Raw genomic sequence first — 20861 nt, 5'->3', positions numbered from 1 at the left:
AAACATGACAACACAATGCCGACTTGAATTTTCGACAGGTTTAGGCCTATGTGTTAATTTTTGTCGATTACTTATGAAAGGCGAAACACAAAGTCGAAATTTTCTGATCTTTCGGAAATAACGTTGACAATTCGACTGTTTATGTTTATGCAAAAGTTCGATATTATGGGACAAAATAGTGGGACGTTTGATCAGAGATGCAGAAGTCGGATTTCAATTGAAACTAAATTTTGAGATAGGACAGGTACTAGGGTTGAATTTTCGAGAATAATTACAGAAAAAATGAAATAAATTTATATTTTTTTACAAAGTCGAAATTTTCTTTAAATCGTTGGTGCCCTTTAATTCAATTTTGACGCTTTATGTTACAATTTTCGAGCGGGCTTAAAATTTCAACATTTTATCCCACAATTTTGACATTCATGTCAAACATTTATGTTTTGGCGACGCCACGGTGTCAATTTCCTGGAGGGGAAAATCATTCCACGAACGCAATCTTATTTGCAATCTGGGCGTTCCATCCAGCTCGGTAATGAGTAATTTGCAATCCCTAGCCATAGCAACGGTTAAAAAACAAGATCGAACATGGTATCGTATTAGGGAATTTAGCTGTTCTAACGGAAGAAAGAACAAAATTATGAGTATTTTAGTCAAAATGTAAACTAAATTCTGATTGTCACATATCCACTTCTTGTTTCACTTAATGGTTCTCGACTGAAGAAGAGTCATAGGAAGAGTAAGGTAAACAAGCAGACGGAGGTTCTCAACCCCTTTGCTGCTGAACACCCTACAAGGTTAACTGTTAGGCCTAGTTTTGCGAATGAGACAAATTAGAGGTCTTCTGAAACTTATTAAACCTAAGACATAGCCTGGCAAAAACTTATGTTAGCATGGGCCTCGAATCTGCTCGTAAAGTGAAGGATTTTTAGGATATAAGTTCATACTACTTACCTGTCTAGCCTAAGACTTTATTTGTCATATTAGCCAGCAGCCAGGTTGAATAATATAAAATAACATAGGGGCCTTGCCCAAGCCAGTAAAATGTAGGCCAAGCCTTCAACAGTACAGTATCAAGATAGGTAACGCAAGAGCACAACAACACCATTAGTCACTATCTTTTCTTGGTCAAATTCTCAGTGAATCAGGAAGAAATATACATATCTTTACCAACAAACAAAATGATACCAAGGCTTAGGCTATGACAACATCTTGTGAAATTTTGAACAAACTCTGTAGGGTATAGACAACAGCTAAATAAATTTTTTTTTTAATGTAGGCTAAATCAGGTGTAATAAATCGATCACATTCTGACAGAATTTGATCAAACAATTGAGCAATAATGTAAATTAAGGATAGAACTAGCCAGATGTCAGTGTAGCCTGTCACACATTAAAGGTATAGTAAAGGCCGTGGCTATTCTTACGACTAGTCATAACAATTATTTATAAACTGTTCTTACGACAAAGGCGAATTCAAGCGCAGTAAAGTAACTAAAGCAACTGCTCATGTAGTAGGGGTAACCCTAACTTTAACCCTAAACCCCAATCCTAACCCTAACACTTACCCTTACCGGAAATTATTGTTACTCCTGGTCGTAAAAAATAGTACTCCTGTCATAAAAATAGCAACTGCGCATGCGTAATCGGAAATTATTCTTACGAATAGTCGTAAGAATAGCCACTTTGTATAGTAAAGGCTTCATAATTGACGCACCCCCGTAATTGACGCACCTTCAATTATTACTAGCAACGATACAGCAGGCCACCTAAACTTTTTTTTCATGAGTTTGAATCCATTTCAGCTATTTGCTGACCAAATTGTGGTATATATTAAGCTTTTAACACCCCAGTTTTACACATTTTTTTGACATTTGGAAATCTTACTCCCAAAAAATAACCAAAATTACTTCAATATGATACAACTACTCTCTGGGACCTGACCTGTCTGAGCTTAGAGGTTCAGAGGATAGCAAACAGCATCCAAAGTCAATGGACGTATACTTATGCCTACGCTACAGTTAGCTTATCGACGAATGTGTCAATTTAGGGGTATGAAAGAACTTGACACAGCAGACATTTTGAGGTCAAATTCTTCTCAATTTTACGTTGCGTAGGCGCAGAAAAATAAATTTTTTGAGATCATTTGAGGAACTACACATATGAAAAATGCATGCAGTTGAGTGATTTTGATTTTATGTAGACAGACATCGTCAATCCAATCCTTAAGTGCGTCAATTATGAGCCCAACATGCTACTAATTTAGAATCCATACCATCCGACCCTACTTCCTAACCCTATTCCCTACTTCCTAACCCTACTCCCTAACCCTATTCCCTACTTCCAACCCTAATTCCTAACCCTACTCCCTAACCCTACTTCATAACCCCTTACCTTTTTCTGCCGATTCGAAGTAAGCTTTCCCATTCATATGGTACGGATTCTAAAGTTAGGCCCACATTAAAACATAGCAAAGTCTGAGAGATATTGATAATAGCAATCCTTTAAAGAATATTTATTCTATTCTTTCATTCTAATCTTAATTAAGTTTGTTTTAAATCATTTTATTACTAGTGTCAAGATGATAACTTTCAGACAAAAACCAGAAACATTGCTTTATTTGTGGGTAGCTGCAGGATTAATTCCAATTGGCATTGAGCATCAGAATTCTTTTGGCAATATCAATCTTTAGGTTGCTATATAGGCCTACTTATCAAGCTATTTTAGGCTGGGGCCACGCTTAGTCTATGCCTGCAGTAGCATGACAGGCCTAGTGAACAAAAAGCAAACTTTAATCAGTGCCATTTCAGAGTTTCTGCTTTGATTGGTTAGAAATTTAACATGTAATAAAACAAACTGCCATTATAAAACACTTTGTATTTATTTAGACTGTTCTTTCTAATGGTATGTGATCAGTAAGTATTTATGAAATGTTGCAAACTGTGCCAATATTTAGTGACAAAATGATTGCCGCGTTTAGACTCCAGTCAAGTTAGATTATGTGTTTTGTACTTTGTATGTATTTTGGAGTGTATTTATCTTTAGTTTACAGAAAAGAGATAATGAAGGGACATGTATTTGTTGTTTCTTTCTGAAAAAAAACTTTTAGCAATCCCTATTGTATAATGGTGTGTCCCATCACCTTCAGCCCATTATTATTGTTGGAATAGGCCGTTTACCAGTAAACCTTAAGTAGTATTTAGTGTTAATGCAAGACACTTGGTCCCCCTAAATATATGACTGCCCTTCATCCCTCCCCCCACACACCCCAAAAAGTTTTTTTTAATTTTTCGTATACTATCATTATAACTAATGTGAAAACTGAATTGAGTTGTGATATTGTTTTGTGGCAAAATTTATTTTCTCGTTGTAGACTCTCTAGACAGGCCTTAGGTTTAAGTTGTAGATGTATCCTGTACAAGTCTCCGTTGGTGTTTAGCTGACATTGCATGTTCCTTAACTTCACATCGGTGTTACATATCTGTACTAATACACACTGTTTGAATGTCAAATTGTAACCACTGATTTTAACTCATCCATAGTCATTAAGCGTGAATTTACTACAAACAAGGTCAAACCTGCAATTTCCATTTTACTTCTTACCTACAGTGAACCAAAAATGCCTACCGGATTTGAAAACAAGACCGCAGAGAGAGCCACAGATTGTGGAGAAACCCCGCAGTATGACAGTAAGGTGGTGGCACCCAGAAATCCAAAATTACTAAGAGGATATGTTGAAGAAGAGAAGGTAAAATAATGCACTATGTGTGGCTTTAATTCTATATTTGTTATTTATAAGGATGTTCATTTTAATTGCAAAGTTGGTAGTAATAGAAATATCATTGCGAAGATGGTATGCCATGAATACAGGTTGTGCTGATAAAGCGTATAACATAAAATTTAATCAGGTGGTGTGAAGGAATTATCCTTTTTCTAATATATTTATTCTTATGAAAATTGCAGTAACTTCAGTTAGAATAGTTTCATTGGTTTACAGTAGCTAAAGTTATCTCAACTTTAAATTAGTGAAGGCTGTGGTGAATAGCTGCCTTTCTTGCAAAGTTTGAGGAAATTTGGAACTTTTCTGAAGTATCTGTAGGTCAAACATTTACCATGATACACATCATAGATGGTATAGTATATGTATATCGACTTATGCATATATTCTAAAATCTCTTTCTTCTCAGTTAACACCATCTGCCTACATGAAGGAAGTTGCTCAAACAACAGAAGAGAAGCTTGCCAATACTCACAACATGAGGGTTCCTCACATCATTGAGCTCTTAGATATGGGTGACAATACTCACCAAAAGGTAAAGCCTGTCTTCTTGCGTGTATTACAAGTATAGACCATCCATTTTTTAATGTATGTATTATGTAGGGCAAGAGAAAATATTTCACTCAACTGGCTACGATCTTATAAAAATATGAACAGTACTTCATAAACCTGAAAAAGAAGGACAGATGTCAATATTTGCAAATGAATAATGTGAGATTTTTTTAACTCAATTAAATATTAGACATTTCACTGACTAACCTTTTATAAAGTTGTTTATCAGAATAATTTAATTGAAAAATTCTTAACAAGGAACACTTCAGTTGTTTTGTTGTGATGATGTTATACTGAGTAATTCATAAGATATAATTTTTTCATATGTTTTCTACTTATAATAAAGGTGTATAAAATTTGAATACTAGGTCCATTATAAAACACATGACAGTTCAATGAAAATTGCATGCATGCATTAATAATGGTTCCTGTTTTGTATTTATTCATTTTGCTCTTGCTATGTGAATTTCCAGGAAAGTCTAACTTTCATTACTTTTCGTTTCAGTTTTCTGCTGTCGACATTGATGAACCATTGTTCCAGCCTTTTCCATCAGAAATAACATTTCAACAGTTTGAGCCTCATGAAATTTATGAAGTTCCACTTCTTTTACGAAACAACGATAAGGTAAAAGAAGTAGTTGTATTATAATTCTTTTCTTTAATAAGAAAAAAAGGGTTCTGATTTCTGGATCCTATGTATTTTCATCTGAAAAAATGAGGTCATCTGTCTGAAATAACTTGGAGGAACATCTTCATCAAGGTGTTTTATTTAATGTATGTATGTGATGTTTCTTTACATACTTGATCTTGTCATTGCAAAATATTCACCAATTGTCTATTTACACTGGCAAGACAGATTGACAAAACTTGTCTCCACAACAACCACTCAAAAGCATCCTGTGATCTTTTTAAAGCAGGCCTTTCCTTTCACTTTGCCTCATGTGAAAACAATGTCTAACACAAATTTACGGCTTTTGGATTCCATTAAGAGAGAGATAATATTTTTCCTTTTTACAAACAGTGAAGCAGTGAAACAGTTGTGATTATATTTGATACCTTTGTCCCTTTTTTAGGTTTCAAGACTGGTGAAGGTTTATCAAGCTGACTCGCCTTACTTTAAAATTATCAGTCCTGCTGACATAGCAACCAAGGTCGCTCCAGGAATGCCAACTGTGTTCAGAATACAATTTTTACCCACGGCCAAGCAGGTAAATATTAATTTGCCAAGGAGATCATCAAGCAGTAATTTTCAGCATTTGATGTTAAATATTTAGTATCCTTATAAAATTCAGATTTGTTGTTGTTGTTGAAACGTGTGGATACGTAGTGACATTGATATCTGGAACACAATAACTATACAACATAGTCTACTCACATATGGACATTCCTGTCTACACATATCAAATGTTGAGTATCATTCTTGAAACTGATTTTCTGATGTATGTTATGGATGATTTGTTTTATCTATACAGGATTACAATCATGAGCTGATATGCATGACAGAGAGAGAGAAGTTTGTGGTTCCTGTCAGGGCAATAGGAGCCCGGGCAATCCTCGACTTTCCAGATGCGGTCAATTTTTCCTCATGCCCTGTCAAATATCCGACTCCCAAGGCGCTTTTGGTCAGAAATATTGGAAACAGAGAGGCAAAGTTTTCCTTGGATGTTCCACGGTATGATTATTACTGATTTATTCTGTTCTGTGTGTGTGGGGGAGAGGAAAGGAGGGGAGGGGTGGGGGGCGTGGGCTAGGTCCTAGACCTACCCCTCCAGTTTCTTATTGTATTATTATATCAGGTATCAGATAGGATGACTACTTCTGCTTGGGACTTTGGTGGGTGGCCGCTCCTCAGGTAACATGAATTGAACACTTGAGTCGGTTCAAGATCATAATCTACCTATGGCTATACTTAGTGTTGAAATATTAAACTTAAACTTTTGTATTAATAGGTCTTCCTATTGATATTCTTTAATAAGTGATATAATTACCTAAATGTCCTTTTCATAGACAAGGAGTAAATGATGGAATACCTCTCAAGCATTAATCCTGTTGTTGTATTTCTCTGTTTTTGCTACTTTACTAGCCCATCAAAGATCAGCCAATGTATGAACCATATTGGAACTTGTGCTAGCCATTAACAACCCTGTTCCTCCTTTCTTTGTTTTCTGTATGAACAGGCCATTTAGTGTTAGCCCTGCAAATGCTATTTTGTCAGTAGGCGAGAGTATGCAAGTCGAAGTCATTTTTCAACCAATGACCATTGGAGATCACAGTGAAGACCTTACCATCAACCATGATACCGGTGAGTTCAATGATACTTGAATATTAAAGTTACTCCATCGTTTCATCTGTTTAAAAAATTGATAATTAGGACAGTGCGTTGGTATCTAGTAGGGTGCTATATTTATTACAAACTGATGAAAGAGGACAGTGCCTTAGTATCTAGTCTGTGCTATGTTTAGGACTATATATGGATGTCCTTGAATTGATATCATTTCAACATGATTGAAATGTAAACCTGTGATTCTACTAACTTCCAATTATTGTCCTAACTATGGCAGTTTATCTATTTTGATTGAGCTTGATACATTGTTACCTGATTAACATTTTTGCAATATTAACCCAGTCATTCCTTTCATAGAAAATTAGTTATGTGAGCATGTTGTCAACTACCATGTGCAAATGACCCATGAGTTGCAATGAAGTGGTTGATTGTCTTCCAGTTTTGACAGTAGCAAATCATGGTAAGGTTGAATAGTTGTAAAGAAATGTCAGGGAAGGATGTAACCTACTTCAAAATGGAGATGGGCAAAATGTAGTCACTACTCTTAAGTTGACAGCCAAATGAGACAATTTCTGAAGAATTTTGTTTTTGTTGTTGTAAAAAAGCCAGTATTAACATAGTCATCCACATTACCTTGAAGGATCAACAAAACCAGCCCCTAGTCCAACAGCTGTCATCATAACATTTTTCCCCATTGAAGTGTAAGAGTAGAATTCTATCCACTAACCCTGAAGTTGATGTCAATGAAGTTGTAGGTACATTATAGATGTACATTAGCTGAAGAATACAGGTTTTATCATGTACTCTGTGTGATATTGGTTTTTGCCATATGTTCTTTACTTTAAATACTATATTAGCAAGTATTACACTTTTTGTTGAATACAGGTGCTTTAAAAGTCACAGGTTGTTATGTATCGTAATACTGCAAGAGTCGTATTAAATTAACTGCATGTGCTAAAGGTTTACTATCTATGGGGCCAGGTGGTTACAGATAATGGCTTGTTGACTACTTGTTTCAATGTCACTGTTAAGTGTTGACTTCCATGGTTGTCATGACAGGTACCACTTTGTTGACTGGTTAAAACTGTGTCTGTGAAATTGTATTTTAATGTCATTTTGAATATTAAAATTCCATGTTTTTGCATAGAGTCAGACTTGGCTTGATTTCATTGAACCAGATGGTATATTGTGCTATGTGACATATGGGGTGAAAGGAATGAATGTGCTCACTAATTTCCTTATAGAAATTGTGCAATTATTGAAAATAAAATGAAAAGCATTGGCTCCTGTCAGTGTTACAACAATATTTAGCATGGACTCCTAAAGATAAGCAACATTTCACAATGGAAAGTTGACAAAGTTGCAAATCAAAGGTTATCACTTGATACCACTTTAAAGCAAACATAATGAAATGTATTAGTATTATTAAGTGGACTGGGACTGAGAATGGATCAGTCAAATCACTGATTTTTGTGCCCAGGCTCTTTCTTGGGTGACTTTACTTTAAAGATACCTAGGTGTTCCAAATGGAAACTCTAATCATGAGAAGCACCGATATTACAATTTCTTTTCTTCACTATTTCAAAAGAAACCAGTTGTAACCAAATAGGGCTCACTTGTGACTCTTTTAAAAATCTTATAGCCAAGTTTGTGTCTGGCATATATGCTTCAATTTTAATTTATCAGGCAGAACCCTAGCTAATCATACACTACAACATTCACAGGTGAAACTATATCCGTGACTCTGTATGGAGCATCAGTGGACTTAAATGTCCGTCTGGACAAAAACTCTTTGAGAATTGAGAACACTTTCATCTCGATGGCAAATCAAAGGACAATTTCGATCAGCAATCGTAGTGATGTCATCGTCAGGTTTAGCTGGAAGCCGTTTGCAACGTTAGAGGAGGAACTCCAGGAGAAACAGAGGTATTCATGATCGCTCAGTCAAATGCATGTCATAAGTCACAAATGTTTTGTTTGAAAAGACCCTCAAAATTTAATTAGCTAAGGACAAAAGGTGCAGTGTCTTATTTGACAGCGAAAATCTTCTTTAACACAGGAGACTGATGTCTTACTGTACAATATCTTTTCATGAACATTTAATGTATGATGGTGAAAATGCAATTACAGAAATAGATACCTTGTCTCTCAAGGTTAAATATTAATGCTATGTCACAAACAGGGTAAAACAATGGGGCTATATAATAACCCAAGACTAATTGGATATGCGAGAATGGCCATCATGTCTCAAAATTTCTAATACAATTTAAGCAATTTTGTATTTGTTTTTGCAGTTTGGAAGAAATTATTTCTACCATAGTTGTAGCCATATAAGAACCTTTAATTACAATGAAATTCATTCAATGATTGAAGTTGAAGAAGGCAGTCTAATGATCAAATGTAGGCATTGAATTTTGGCACCATCAAAAACATGCTTAAAACATACCCTTAAAGAATTAGTCTATGTGAATATTGATCCTATATTAAAGAAGGCTATGCTATTGATACAAAGAATTATTTGTTGTTTTTAACAGAAAGTAGACAACTATGGTCACAAGAAGATAGAAATTATCCAAAATCGCTATATAATTTTTTATTCCATTTTGACTCTAATACCATCCATATGGACTTTATTACCATTTCATGACAAAGCTCTTGAAAAAGTACCACAATGCTATTACCTTTGCCACTGAAAAGTATACTTGAGTTAACAAGGTTTTCCATTACTTTTTTTCTCTGGTTTGCTGTATATTGTAACAGGTTTACCAAAGGTATCAGTAGTGAATTTCAGATGAAACATGACAGCTTTTTAGAAGAGTGCATTCTGGATCCAACATTAAGAGACGAAATGGCGATTCTGTCAAGAACATTCCAGAACAAACAAAAGGTATTTGCTTATGTTTCAAAGAAACAGCCAGGTGGTTGGATTATGAAACCTTGTTGAAGTTTGGTTTTGGTTTCCTTTGTTTCTTATTTTTGATTGCAAGATTTGATGAAGTCAAATAATATTTTAGTATCATGAACTTTGATGAGGAACTCCTTGGAAAAGTTGACAAGTTAAACATCATTTCATATATAGATTCAAGTGTTGGTATTTTTATAAAATACTTTGTACATATTTTTCATCATAGCTTTCATGATACATTAAATCTAGTTGTAAGAAATTAGATTCTTCTTTTGTTGTGTGTGTGTGTGCATGTGTATCTCAGAGCCAATTTTTGTTTGATGAGGCATGTCTTGATATTAAATTATTCTGTGGGAAAAAGCTGGTGATGAAGGAACATTAACCATGGAATGAAATTTCTTCTCCAGTTGGTAGAAGGAGACAAAATGCTTTTCTCTGATGAAGTTTTCACCATCATGCCATTAGAAGGGGAACTCTGGCCTAATTCTACAATGGAAGTGAACATCATTTTCAAACCAAAGGAAGCTAGGATGTACACTTGCACAGCCTACTGTGACATCACAGGTCGAGAATCCAGACTGCCTTTACGTTTGAGGGGCGACGGCATCGGACCGAAAGTTTCCTTTTCATTGGATACTCTTGACATGGGTCATATCTTTGTTGGATCAAGTCATAGTTATGAGGTATAGCTTTAGTCTCATCAGATTTCACAATACTGGAAAAACTGACATTACAAAATCATCATCCATTTTTCACTTGATACACATAGGTAACAAGTGCATTGTTGGATACAAACAATAGGAATTATTCCCCCCCCCCTCCACCACCCCTCCAACAACAAGGTGTTGAAAAGCTGGTAGTCACCTTTTGAGTTAAATCGGTTATGAAAATTGGGCCTGTGCATAATGTTGATATTTACTTAATAAAGTGACAGAACTTGACCACGCATCTTTTGTAATAACACCAATCCAACAAAGCTACCAATCTATTTTCTATCTTTGTAAGACAAGACAATGTGCTTTAAATGAAAGCATCTCTTTTGCTTGGTACCATATAATGTCTCATGAAGTTATCACCATTTTACAACATTCTGACAGTCTATCCACATTGTTTTCTTTCTGACATGGTACCCTTAATTCCTGTTTATCTTATATTTAATATAGTAGACCTATATCATTTTCTCCCATTTCCATTTATTTTTAGGTTGTCATGGGCAACAAGGGAGACATAGATGCTCATTTTCAAGTAGAACCCTCCAACAGCACATTTGGTCCAAGGTTCACCTTCTACCCCAGTAAAGGGCGGATTGCTCCTGGTGAATACCAAGCAATTCAGGTAGTCTTCTCTTCACCTCTTTTGGGAGAATTTAATGAAATTTTCGACTGGACTGTTGACGGCCTGCCAGAGAAAATTCAAATTCATTTCAAAGGAAGCGTAATTGGACCAACATTCCATTTTGATGTACCAAAGCTGAAATTTGGCACAGTCTCATATGGTGAGTTTTAAGTGGCATAGAATCCATTGGATAGTTTAATTATGAATGTCATGAATAAACATGAATGGTGTTGTATGATTACTGTATTTACCAATGGCAACCAATGGTAAGATGTGTAATCATAATATTGTTTACTCGGAGAATGGGCTGTAGTTCTGTGCTTCTCCATTTTCATTTTCCATATTTTTTGTAGGAAGTTTCAAATCTTGATTATCAAATCTTAACGGTCATAAGTGTGTGTCAGTGTGCACATTGTTTTACAAGCTGATTAAGGTATTTAACCTGCAGTCAGATGCTGTGTTTATCAGTCTCACTTTAAATGGTTATAATCTCCCCTCATATTCCCCTGTCCCTCCCATCTGGGCAATTTATCTAGCCACCTTCAGCTGTTATGCTATTCTATGTCTATGTTTTGTATTGGTTTAATAGGTTTCAAGTGCACTAAGATAGCCACCCTTGTTAACACTGCATTGGTACCAATGACATTCAAACTGCGAGTACCTAGTGATGGACATGGCAAGGTCATCTCAGTCACAGCTGGAGATGAGACTCTGGGCAAAACCAATGTCAATATATCTCCCAAAGAATTTGAAATTGAGCCAGAGTCTGGCTCCATCCCACCACAGAGTGAGATGAAGATAGCTGTAAGTATATTTTTCTCCTGTACTCAGTGTACTAACTGTGTAGTGCAACTGTGTATGTTTATCTTATGTCAGAGAAACTGGTCGCTTTTTTGAACATGGTATAAGTTTACCCTTTCAAGAAGAAAAAGGGGTATCTCAGCTCCTGGGGTTTTGCTATTGAAACATACATTTCATTGTTTTTGTTGTTTAATTGTCCCTCGACCATTCTTCAGGTGCTCTTTCTTAGCCAGATATATATATTTGTTGTGTTTGTTGTTCATAATGTTTAGTCCTTTGTAAATAGCTATTAACATTGGCACATTCACACAGGAGTATATAACTTAGCTTGGATCACTATTACAAGATTGGATCATATTGTTATATAACTAATGTGTTGTATTGCGTTTACTTAGTCATCATCGTTACCTTCACTCAAGAGACAGAAGTTTCTTGAAAGTTAGCACCTTTATCATCATTTTTACATAGCAAAGCATGGCTTTATTATGTCTTATGGCATGTTATGCCATCTCATACGTTCAACAAGCATCTGTATCTTCATCCAAACATTGTTTGAATTTCCTGCAAGTAAGATGATTTATAAGCTGAGTTTTTTTTTTTTTATCATGGCTAGATTGCTCTGACATCAAACACTACCAAGAAGTATGACTTATCACTGGTGGTAGATGTAGAAGGTGTTGGAGAGGAGATACTTAATCTTCCTATAACAGCAAAGTAAGTGAATACAGAACCATTGATAAAACTCTCTTGATAAGGACATCAGAAACACCTGAAATGTTGCCTGATTTCTGTCACAAAACCCTTGGATGTGGATCTGCTTGGTCCAGGGGTGTAACAAACAATTGAATGGAGGTGGAGGTGATCATTTCTAAATCATAGCTTACATTTCCACTTTGAATTGAAATCTAGGTGATAAACCAAAATCTGTTAATGTGTGCTGCAATGTTCACACTTTTAGTTGTTTCATATCCACAGATGTTATTTCTACTTGAGCATAGGTTTTTGTTGATTCTATTCTCAGATTATCATTAAATTTCAATTAAAATGTATCAAAGAGAAGCAGTTTAAGTTTTACAAATGTATACAATTATTGTGAGATGTGGAAAGCTGTTAGTTGTGCAGCGAAGCATGCAGACCAGGCTTACTTCTGTAGGTTCTGCGTAGTAGACAATGTCAGAGTTTCATATCACACCTGCTGATTATATAGTTTGTCTCTCTTTTCCGATGATCATGAGATTGTTCTGTTTATTTTGCAGATGTGTAGTGTCACCTGTTGGTATTCTAACACCAATACTCGACTATACCCGCTGCTTCTTGAATCACCCATATGAGCAGAATGCTCAAATCATCAATGACTCAGACTTGCCAGTCAAATATGATCTGATTCCTCAGGTAAGACAATATATATAAATGTAATCATACATCTATTTCCTATACAGAGGCATCAAGCCCAGGTTAAAAAACATACATATGTAATCCTAGTACCTGTACAAAGGCATCAAACTCAGGTAACAAAACATACATATGTAATCCTAGTACCTGTACAAAGGGATCAAACCCAGGTAACAAAACATACATATGTAATCCCATTACCTATACAAGGGCATCAAACTCAGGTAACACACCATACAGACTTAACACTAATACCTACAAAGGGGCATTAACTCAGGTAATATAACATGTATATGTATTCCTAGTACCTATACAGGAGCATCAAACTCAGGTAACATTACATATATATATAATCCTTGTACCTACACAAGGGCATCAGGCTCGGGTATCATAACAAATGTTTGTTATCCTAGAACCTATACAGGGGCATCAACCTCAGGTAACACAACATAAATATGTAACCCTAGTACCTACAAAGGGTCATCAAGCTCAGGTAACACAACATATGTATGTAACCCTAGTACCTATACAGGGGCATCAAGCTCAGGTAACAACATAAAGATGTAACCCTAGTACCTAGAAAGGGGCATAAAACTCAGGTAACACAACATATGTATGTAATCCTAGTACCTATACAGGGGCATCAAGCTCAGGTAATATAACATTCACATGTAACCCTAGTACCTAAACAGGGGCATCAAGCTCAGGAAACAACATAAATATGTAACCCTAGTACCTAGACAGAGGCATCAAACTCAGGTAATATAACATATATATGTAATCCTAGTACCTATACAGGGGCATCAAACTCAGGTAATATGACATATGTAATCATAGTACCTATGCAGGGGCATCAAACTCAGGTAACATTACATATATATGTAATCCTAGTACCTACTCAAGGCCTCAGGCTCAGGTATCACAACATATGTTTGTATTCCTAGTACCTACACAGGGGCATCAAAGTCAGGTAACACAAAATAAATATGTAATCCAAGTATCTACACAGGGTCATCAAGATCAGGTAACATAACATAAATATGTGACCCTCGTACCTATAAAGGGGCATCAAGCTCAGGTAAAATAGCATATGTTCAACACTAGTACTTATACAGGGGCATCAAGGTCAGGAAACACAACATAAGCATGTAGCCCTAGTACCTATACAGGGGCATCAAGCTCAGGTAAAACAGCATATATTTAGCACTAGTTCCTATACAGGGTTCATCAAGCTCAGGTAACACAACAGGGCATCAAGCCCAGGTAACACAGCATATATATGTAACACTAGTACCTCTACAGGGACATCAGGTTCAGGTGACACAACATATATATATGTTACCTAAATACCTATACAGGGCATCAAGATCCAAACATTGAGGAGGAGGGGATGGGGTGGTTGCCATTGCAAAAAATAAAATATTGACAAAAAATGATTAGAGAAAATTGTATGCCAAGAGCAAAGAAAAGAAATGAATAGTCTACCCAAGCCCAAGTTTTCAACCAACTGACTATCCAGTCCTGTGATAGGGCTAAACTTATGAAACATGTCTTTGTAAGATTGTTAAAGTTGCCATAGACAAGTTAACAAAGCCATGTAGTTTAAATAATTCATTTTTGAATTTCAATTTGTAGGAAGTTGATGAAACAACTGCTCTTCTGTATTCGAGTCCTCAACCTTCTGGGATAATCCCTGCTCAGTCTACAGCTGAAATTGCCATGGTGATCACTCCAAGAGCCTTGGAGGAGATTGATACCCTTGCTGAATTTAGCATATTTGGCTCCATTCAGCCACCATTGGTATGTACCTAATATATGCAGGATTACATCACATTTCTCATTAAATTTGATATTTCTCCTGTAAAGAATGATTGGCTCGTTATTTATGGTGAACTGTTTCATACAACAATACTAACAAGATTTATGCTTTCAGTATTAGATGTGTATAGCTGTAACTTAAAAAAAAGGTGCAGTTCTTATATGTTAACCTGGAAGTTTCTTCAATTGATACATATGTTACTGGCCAGCCTCATGCAAACATTGGAAACTGATGAGTGGCATTATATGGACTGGTATGACAGGTACTGGTATGAAGATGTGAATAAAGTGGAACATGAAATGTGTATAGGTCTATTCTCTTACTGTCCCTTTTTTCACTTTGTTATTCATGTGTAGCTCTCTGATTACCTATACAAAAATGCATTGGTAAGAGTTAAATGTAAGAGTGAAATGTATGTTTCATTTCTTGTTTCAGCAAGTACAGCTGATGTGTGTGGGTGAAGGACCAGTGGTTCATGTTGACCCTGTGGAACTCGACTGGGGCCAGACACCAGTGCTCTCAGATCTTTCAAAGTCTGTGGTTTTGTCCAACGAATCTCTGATTCCTGCTCCATTCATCTGTGCCATGGTGAGTGTGAATTCTGCTGACATTCCATTTGTATTTTAACTTGAATCTGGTGGTTTGTGTCTGATTACTAATTATCTATCAAGTTTAATTGATCTGCCAAGTGTCACTCACAATAAGAGTAGACCTACTCCAAGTGGGACACAAAGACATTTTGATATGTAATGAAGACCATTAAAACCACTGCTATTAGTACACATTTTGTATATCTATAACACTTTCTTATTTCTGGAAACTGACCTTTTAAACATCGCTGGCTCATCGATTAAAGTGACTGGACTTTGTAGTCTAGCACACAGACTGGTAAGTCAGCTCCTCTGGAGCATCATAACTCAACACAGAAAAACGAGACATTGTCAGAATTAACATGTTTACAATAGGTTTTATTGATGTCATCCATTGATAATCAGTTGGGTTTTTTTTTATGAAATTAAAACTTAAGTAATTTTTTTTAGTAAATTCATTAAAATTTCTAAAGCAATGGACTAACATGCACCTACTGTTAAAAAAGGGGAAATTGTTTGACTTGTGCCCATCATGTCATATTAATGTAAAAATGGGTGATCAAAACTACACCTAGTTATATGATTTCAGCAAGTTGTAAATTCCAGGTGGTTGTGTAAGGTTTATTTTGCTGTTCACAGGTGCAAGGTAGGCAGACATTTAAAATTGACCATGTAATATCTTCCTGAGGGACTGCAAGTTGTGTTATCACATCAAATTATATTTTATAGAAGTCAAAAATCCTTAAGGAATGGATTTCTAAAGAAATACTTCTTTTCAATTACAAGTGTAATACAAACCAATAGCAGTAAACTACAAGGACATTATATACAAAGCCAAGCAACTATTTTTTGCAGTTTTAATTCACCAAGTAACTTTTTCACCAAGTAACAATTTCGAGGAAGCAATAAACCTTGCGCAAGATCGTGATACGTGGCGGAGGTTAATCACTGAGCATGTCGGATAGACGAGACTCAACTTACTACTACTACTAAGTAACTTTAGCACTTTGTCAACTGATCTATTGTACAAACTATGTACAAATTCTGTCAAATATCGTTAATAAATGTTTGGAAGTTTCTCATTTTGCAATGTTTTTGTTTCTGTCTGTAGATGAGACCAAAATCTCTTTGGAAGGTGGAACCAGCTGAAGGTGTGATACCACCAGAGGAATGTGTTGAAGTCAAACTTACTGTCAACTTGGATGATAATATCAGGTGCAAATAATTCCAGCTGTCTTAATGCTCTGTCTGCAGTATCTACAGCTGACTTTGATGTTCCACCTATACAGTCACTGATTCTTGAAACCATTAATTTAATTATTTCTTCCCCATATACCATATAATATTAACTGATATAATTATATTGAAGGACACACAGATGTCTTTCAAAAATGGAAGGAAAAAATCCTGAATAGTGTGGCTATGACTAACATAACCTAATGTATATTGCAATATGCCTTTTTTATACTGTGTATAAGCCTCTGTAATCATTATGCAGTGCAGATAATTTGTTAATATTTCACTGTATTTCAGATGCGTTTTAATCTTTCCTATGTATAGGAATATAGCTAAGCCTTATACATTGAGGATATATGCAAAATATATCTTTCAATATCTAAACAAATTTTACCCCTTGGTTAGTATGAATTTGAGTCAAATCAACTTTTCATTCAAGTTTACCATCAATCGCTCTTTCCTCTTCTCCAGATTTCAAGATAAACTAGCCATTGAGTTCAAGTACAGTCAGACAAGATTTGTCAAGGTGCATGCCTACGGCTTTGGAAGTACAATCGTGTCTAACCCACCGATCACCCCCTTGATAGACCTTGGACATCATTTTAGGTATGGTTTCTATCCATTATCATTTAGCTGATCATGTTTGATCCTCTTTGTCTCCCCAATTACTCCTACCAGAACATTTATTCCCCTCCCCGTCCCTCCCCATTGATTTACATTAGTCAAAATTGCCACCAATGGTCATTCAATTACCCCTTAGCATTCAATCCAAATCTTAGCAATGGTTCCAAGATAAGACAAAACTTGGTGAAATCTCAAAAATGATAATTTTCAATGATGTATCTTATCCTGGGAACACCCCCCATGCTACTGGGTCAAAGATCTGTGCTGTCAACAGTCTCAATTGTATTACTTAAATTCTGTGTTCCGTAGACTGAACCTTTCTTCTAAAATTGAAAAAATAAACAATGCTGTTATTGTCACCAAAAGATTGTGCACTTTGACCTTTTACCCCCTGTTCAACAAAAGCAAGATCCGCAAGCAAAAACACTATCTTTGGAATAGTTTTATCAATATTCTAGAATTAAAAGTTTAGAACTGAAACATGCATTTAATAATAACTTTGATGTTACTGCTTCAGAACTCATTGTTACCATTCCCATGATAAATTACATAACAAAATGTCAGAAGTTTAGAAACCAGTCAAATTCGGTTACGGTGTAGCCCGTTTTACCAGCAGAATTGTCTGTAAGGTTTCATAAAAAGCGGATGGTAGCACCTGCACAGGTAGCACCTCGACTATAATGCTCGTCAAACTATTAAATTTCGCCTGGTTAATTCAACGTTTTACACCACGATTTCATGGACTATACTTTTGATTGGTTTATTCAATGCATCAGAGATGCAGTCGTTTTCAAATTTTATCAAGAAAGTTTATTTTACGCTTGTGATATTTTTAACATTTGTTTACGTTTCGTTGGATTGGCCTATCACTATGCCTAATGTTAAGCCTAACCTACACAGTTACAGTAGGCAGGAGCTCATCGATCTCCGTACAATACCGCGGTCTATACCGTTGAGCCCTGAGACTATCGACCGAATAATTACAAATGGGATTACTGCTACAAATCGCTTTAAAAATCGCCGGACAAAGAGAGGAACCAAGGGGGTGAAAAGGCGGCGGATACCGGTAATTATTACTTCACCTAATTATGAGCTTTCCTGTGGACCTGGATCAAACACTGACAATCTGATTGCTATTGATTGTACAAAAGCCCCTAAACCCATCCAAACTGTTGTGGGAAACCGTGACCATACTAGGTCATATCAACAACAACAAAACCGCGGTATCGAAAATCAAAATCTATTGACAGTAAAGCGAATTTCCTCTTTTCACCGCAATCGCAAACTCTCCTTCAGCCTATGGAATGCCCGCTCCATCAACAACAAAATTGCGGCCGTGTGTAGTAGCATTGTTGAGAATGATACAGACATTTTCGCTGTAACAGAAACCTGGATTGGGGAACATCGACAATGTGCTGTGAGCGAATTTAAAGCGTCATTGAGCGGTTATAATGTTTATCAACGGCCCCGCGCAAACCGTAAAGGAGGTGGAGTAGCGCTCGTTATTCGCTCCTATTATAAGGTGAAGAAGATGAACTCTGGATTGTTCAAATCCTTCGAACATGTTGATCTGACTGTCACAGTTAATGACGTCACCACACGCATCGTACTTACCTACCGGCCCCCACCGTCAAGAACCAATGGTTGCAAAACTGCAGACTTTCTGGTTGAATTTGCATCATTTTTGGAGGTTTTAGTAATTGCACCAGGTCGCCTCATTATTCTTGGAGATTTCAACATCCATGTCGACAATGCTACAAATGGTGACGCCTTGAAATTCCATGATTTACTCTGTAGTATGAATCTTGTACCACTTGTTCGTGGATCGACCCATGCTAGCGGTCATACTTTGGACTTGGTAATCACCCGCTCGATCGAATCACCAATCTGCACCATCAGTGATGTCACCAATGACAACAGTCTACCTTCTGATCATAGCTTGATAAAATTCATCACGGACATTTCACGACCCCACGCGACAAAAACTACACGTGTTATACGGAACATTCGATCTATTCGAAGTGACCAGCTGGTAGAGGCGATTAAAAAATACAAGCCTGTTGACAGTGATGGTGAGTACGGCATTTCAGTTGACACGTTATCAGTCAACTTCGGTAAAAAACAGTCTGACGTTATGGATATGCTTGCTCCTGCGAAAAAGAAGGTAATTGTGAACAAAGCTCGAGCTCCGTGGTACACAGATGAACTCCGACTTCTGAGGAATAATGTTCGCCGTTTAGAATGAGCTTGGCTCAGCTCACCGCTGGAGATTAACAAGCAAATATTCCATGGTGCCCGAACATCTTACCATGACGAATGCGAGAGAGCTAAAACTCAGTACCACCGTTCTCGCATAAAGTCCGCCAACACCAGGAAGCTGTTTGCCGTGGTTGATGAGATCACAGGAGACAAGAAGTCAACTGGTGCCATCCTACCTAAGCACAACGATCCCCAGCAAATGGCGCAAGATTTCTCTGACTTTTTCTGTGGGAAGATCAGGAAATTACGCGATACATTCCATGATGTTACAAAGCCAAGTTTATCACCGTGCCCACCTAGTCATAGCTTTTCGAACTTCAAGCCAATTACCCGTGACGACGCGACCAAATGTATTTCAGCTATGAACTCGAAATCTTCAGCGCTCGATCCGATGCCAACTCAGCTCGTTAAACTTTGCCTACCAGAACTAGTGGATGATCTCGTTAACATTGCCAACACTTCCTTCGAAGCAGGGACTGTTCCGCGACGTCATAAACGCGCTCTTGTCAGACCATTATTGAAAAAGCCCGGACTGGATCCTGATGTTTTATCAAATTATCGTCCCGTTTCCAACCTTTTATTTGAACATAAATTTTTAGAGAACATGTGTTTAAATCAAACTGATGAATATTTTAACCAATTCTCTCTTTATTCGAAATTTCAATCTGCATACCGAAGAAACCATAGCACAGAAACCGCGTTGCTTCGTGTAAGAAATGACATTCTAGTTTCAATGGACAATCATAAAGAGTGCATTTTAGTCCTACTCGATCTTACCGCCGCATTCGATACAATTGACCACGATATTTTACTGCAGTGTTTGGAGCATCGGTTTGGCATAAATGGTATTGCTTTAAAGTGGTTCGATTCATATCTTCGAGGACGTACTCAACGTGTCTGTATTGACAATTGTTATTCGGACGATGAACCATTATTCTGCGGTGTACCACAGGGAAGCGGTCTTGGGCCGATTCTTTTTACCTTGTATACATCCCCACTTGAAGACATTATTTTAGCCAATGATATTGACTTTATGCTTTTTGCCGATGATACACAACTGTATTTTTCGTGTAAAAATCTATCTGACTGGAAATTCATACCTGAAAAATGCATAGATGATATTCGTGAGTGGATGGCAGCAAATCGACTTGTACTCAATGATAGCAAAACAGAAGTAATTCATTTTCACAGTAAATTCCGAAAAGTTCAAGCAGACATATCTAGTTTCAGAGTTGGTGTTACTCATGTTAAACCCATTTCCGTTGTCAGAAATTTAGGAGTGCAATTTGA

At 36.6% G+C, this 20861-nt stretch overlaps 1 protein-coding gene across 4 annotated transcripts in view; it reads left to right on the top strand.

The window, feature by feature from the left end:
• Positions 1–550: 550 nt before the first annotated feature.
• Positions 551–20861, top strand: part of LOC139965633 (hydrocephalus-inducing protein homolog) — a 75679-nt gene continuing 55368 nt past the window's right edge. For 3 of the 4 annotated variants that reach the window (XM_071968205.1, XM_071968207.1, XM_071968203.1), the window contains exons 1-18: positions 551–741; positions 3606–3744; positions 4184–4309; positions 4832–4951; positions 5400–5534; positions 5799–5998; positions 6504–6628; positions 8335–8536; positions 9371–9497; positions 9923–10198; positions 10719–11010; positions 11440–11654; positions 12265–12365; positions 12908–13043; positions 14679–14843; positions 15298–15450; positions 16564–16667; positions 17160–17294. In XM_071968205.1, the coding sequence (XP_071824306.1) occupies positions 3616–3744; positions 4184–4309; positions 4832–4951; positions 5400–5534; positions 5799–5998; positions 6504–6628; positions 8335–8536; positions 9371–9497; positions 9923–10198; positions 10719–11010; positions 11440–11654; positions 12265–12365; positions 12908–13043; positions 14679–14843; positions 15298–15450; positions 16564–16667; positions 17160–17294 (2741 nt within the window). In that variant the 5' untranslated portion in view covers positions 551–741; positions 3606–3615. Of the gene's footprint in view, positions 742–773; positions 795–3605; positions 3745–4183; positions 4310–4831; positions 4952–5399; positions 5535–5798; positions 5999–6503; positions 6629–8334; positions 8537–9370; positions 9498–9922; positions 10199–10718; positions 11011–11439; positions 11655–12264; positions 12366–12907; positions 13044–14678; positions 14844–15297; positions 15451–16563; positions 16668–17159; positions 17295–20861 lie in introns of those variants that run through there. The other variant, XM_071968204.1, reaches the window with a different exon arrangement.

This window comes from Apostichopus japonicus, chromosome 3, assembly GCF_037975245.1.
Source record: "Apostichopus japonicus isolate 1M-3 chromosome 3, ASM3797524v1, whole genome shotgun sequence".
In the NCBI taxonomy this organism is placed as follows: domain Eukaryota; kingdom Metazoa; phylum Echinodermata; class Holothuroidea; order Aspidochirotida; family Stichopodidae; genus Apostichopus; species Apostichopus japonicus.
The sequence above is the reverse complement of the archived record's forward strand: the minus strand, read 5'-3'. Positions and strand labels throughout refer to the sequence as shown.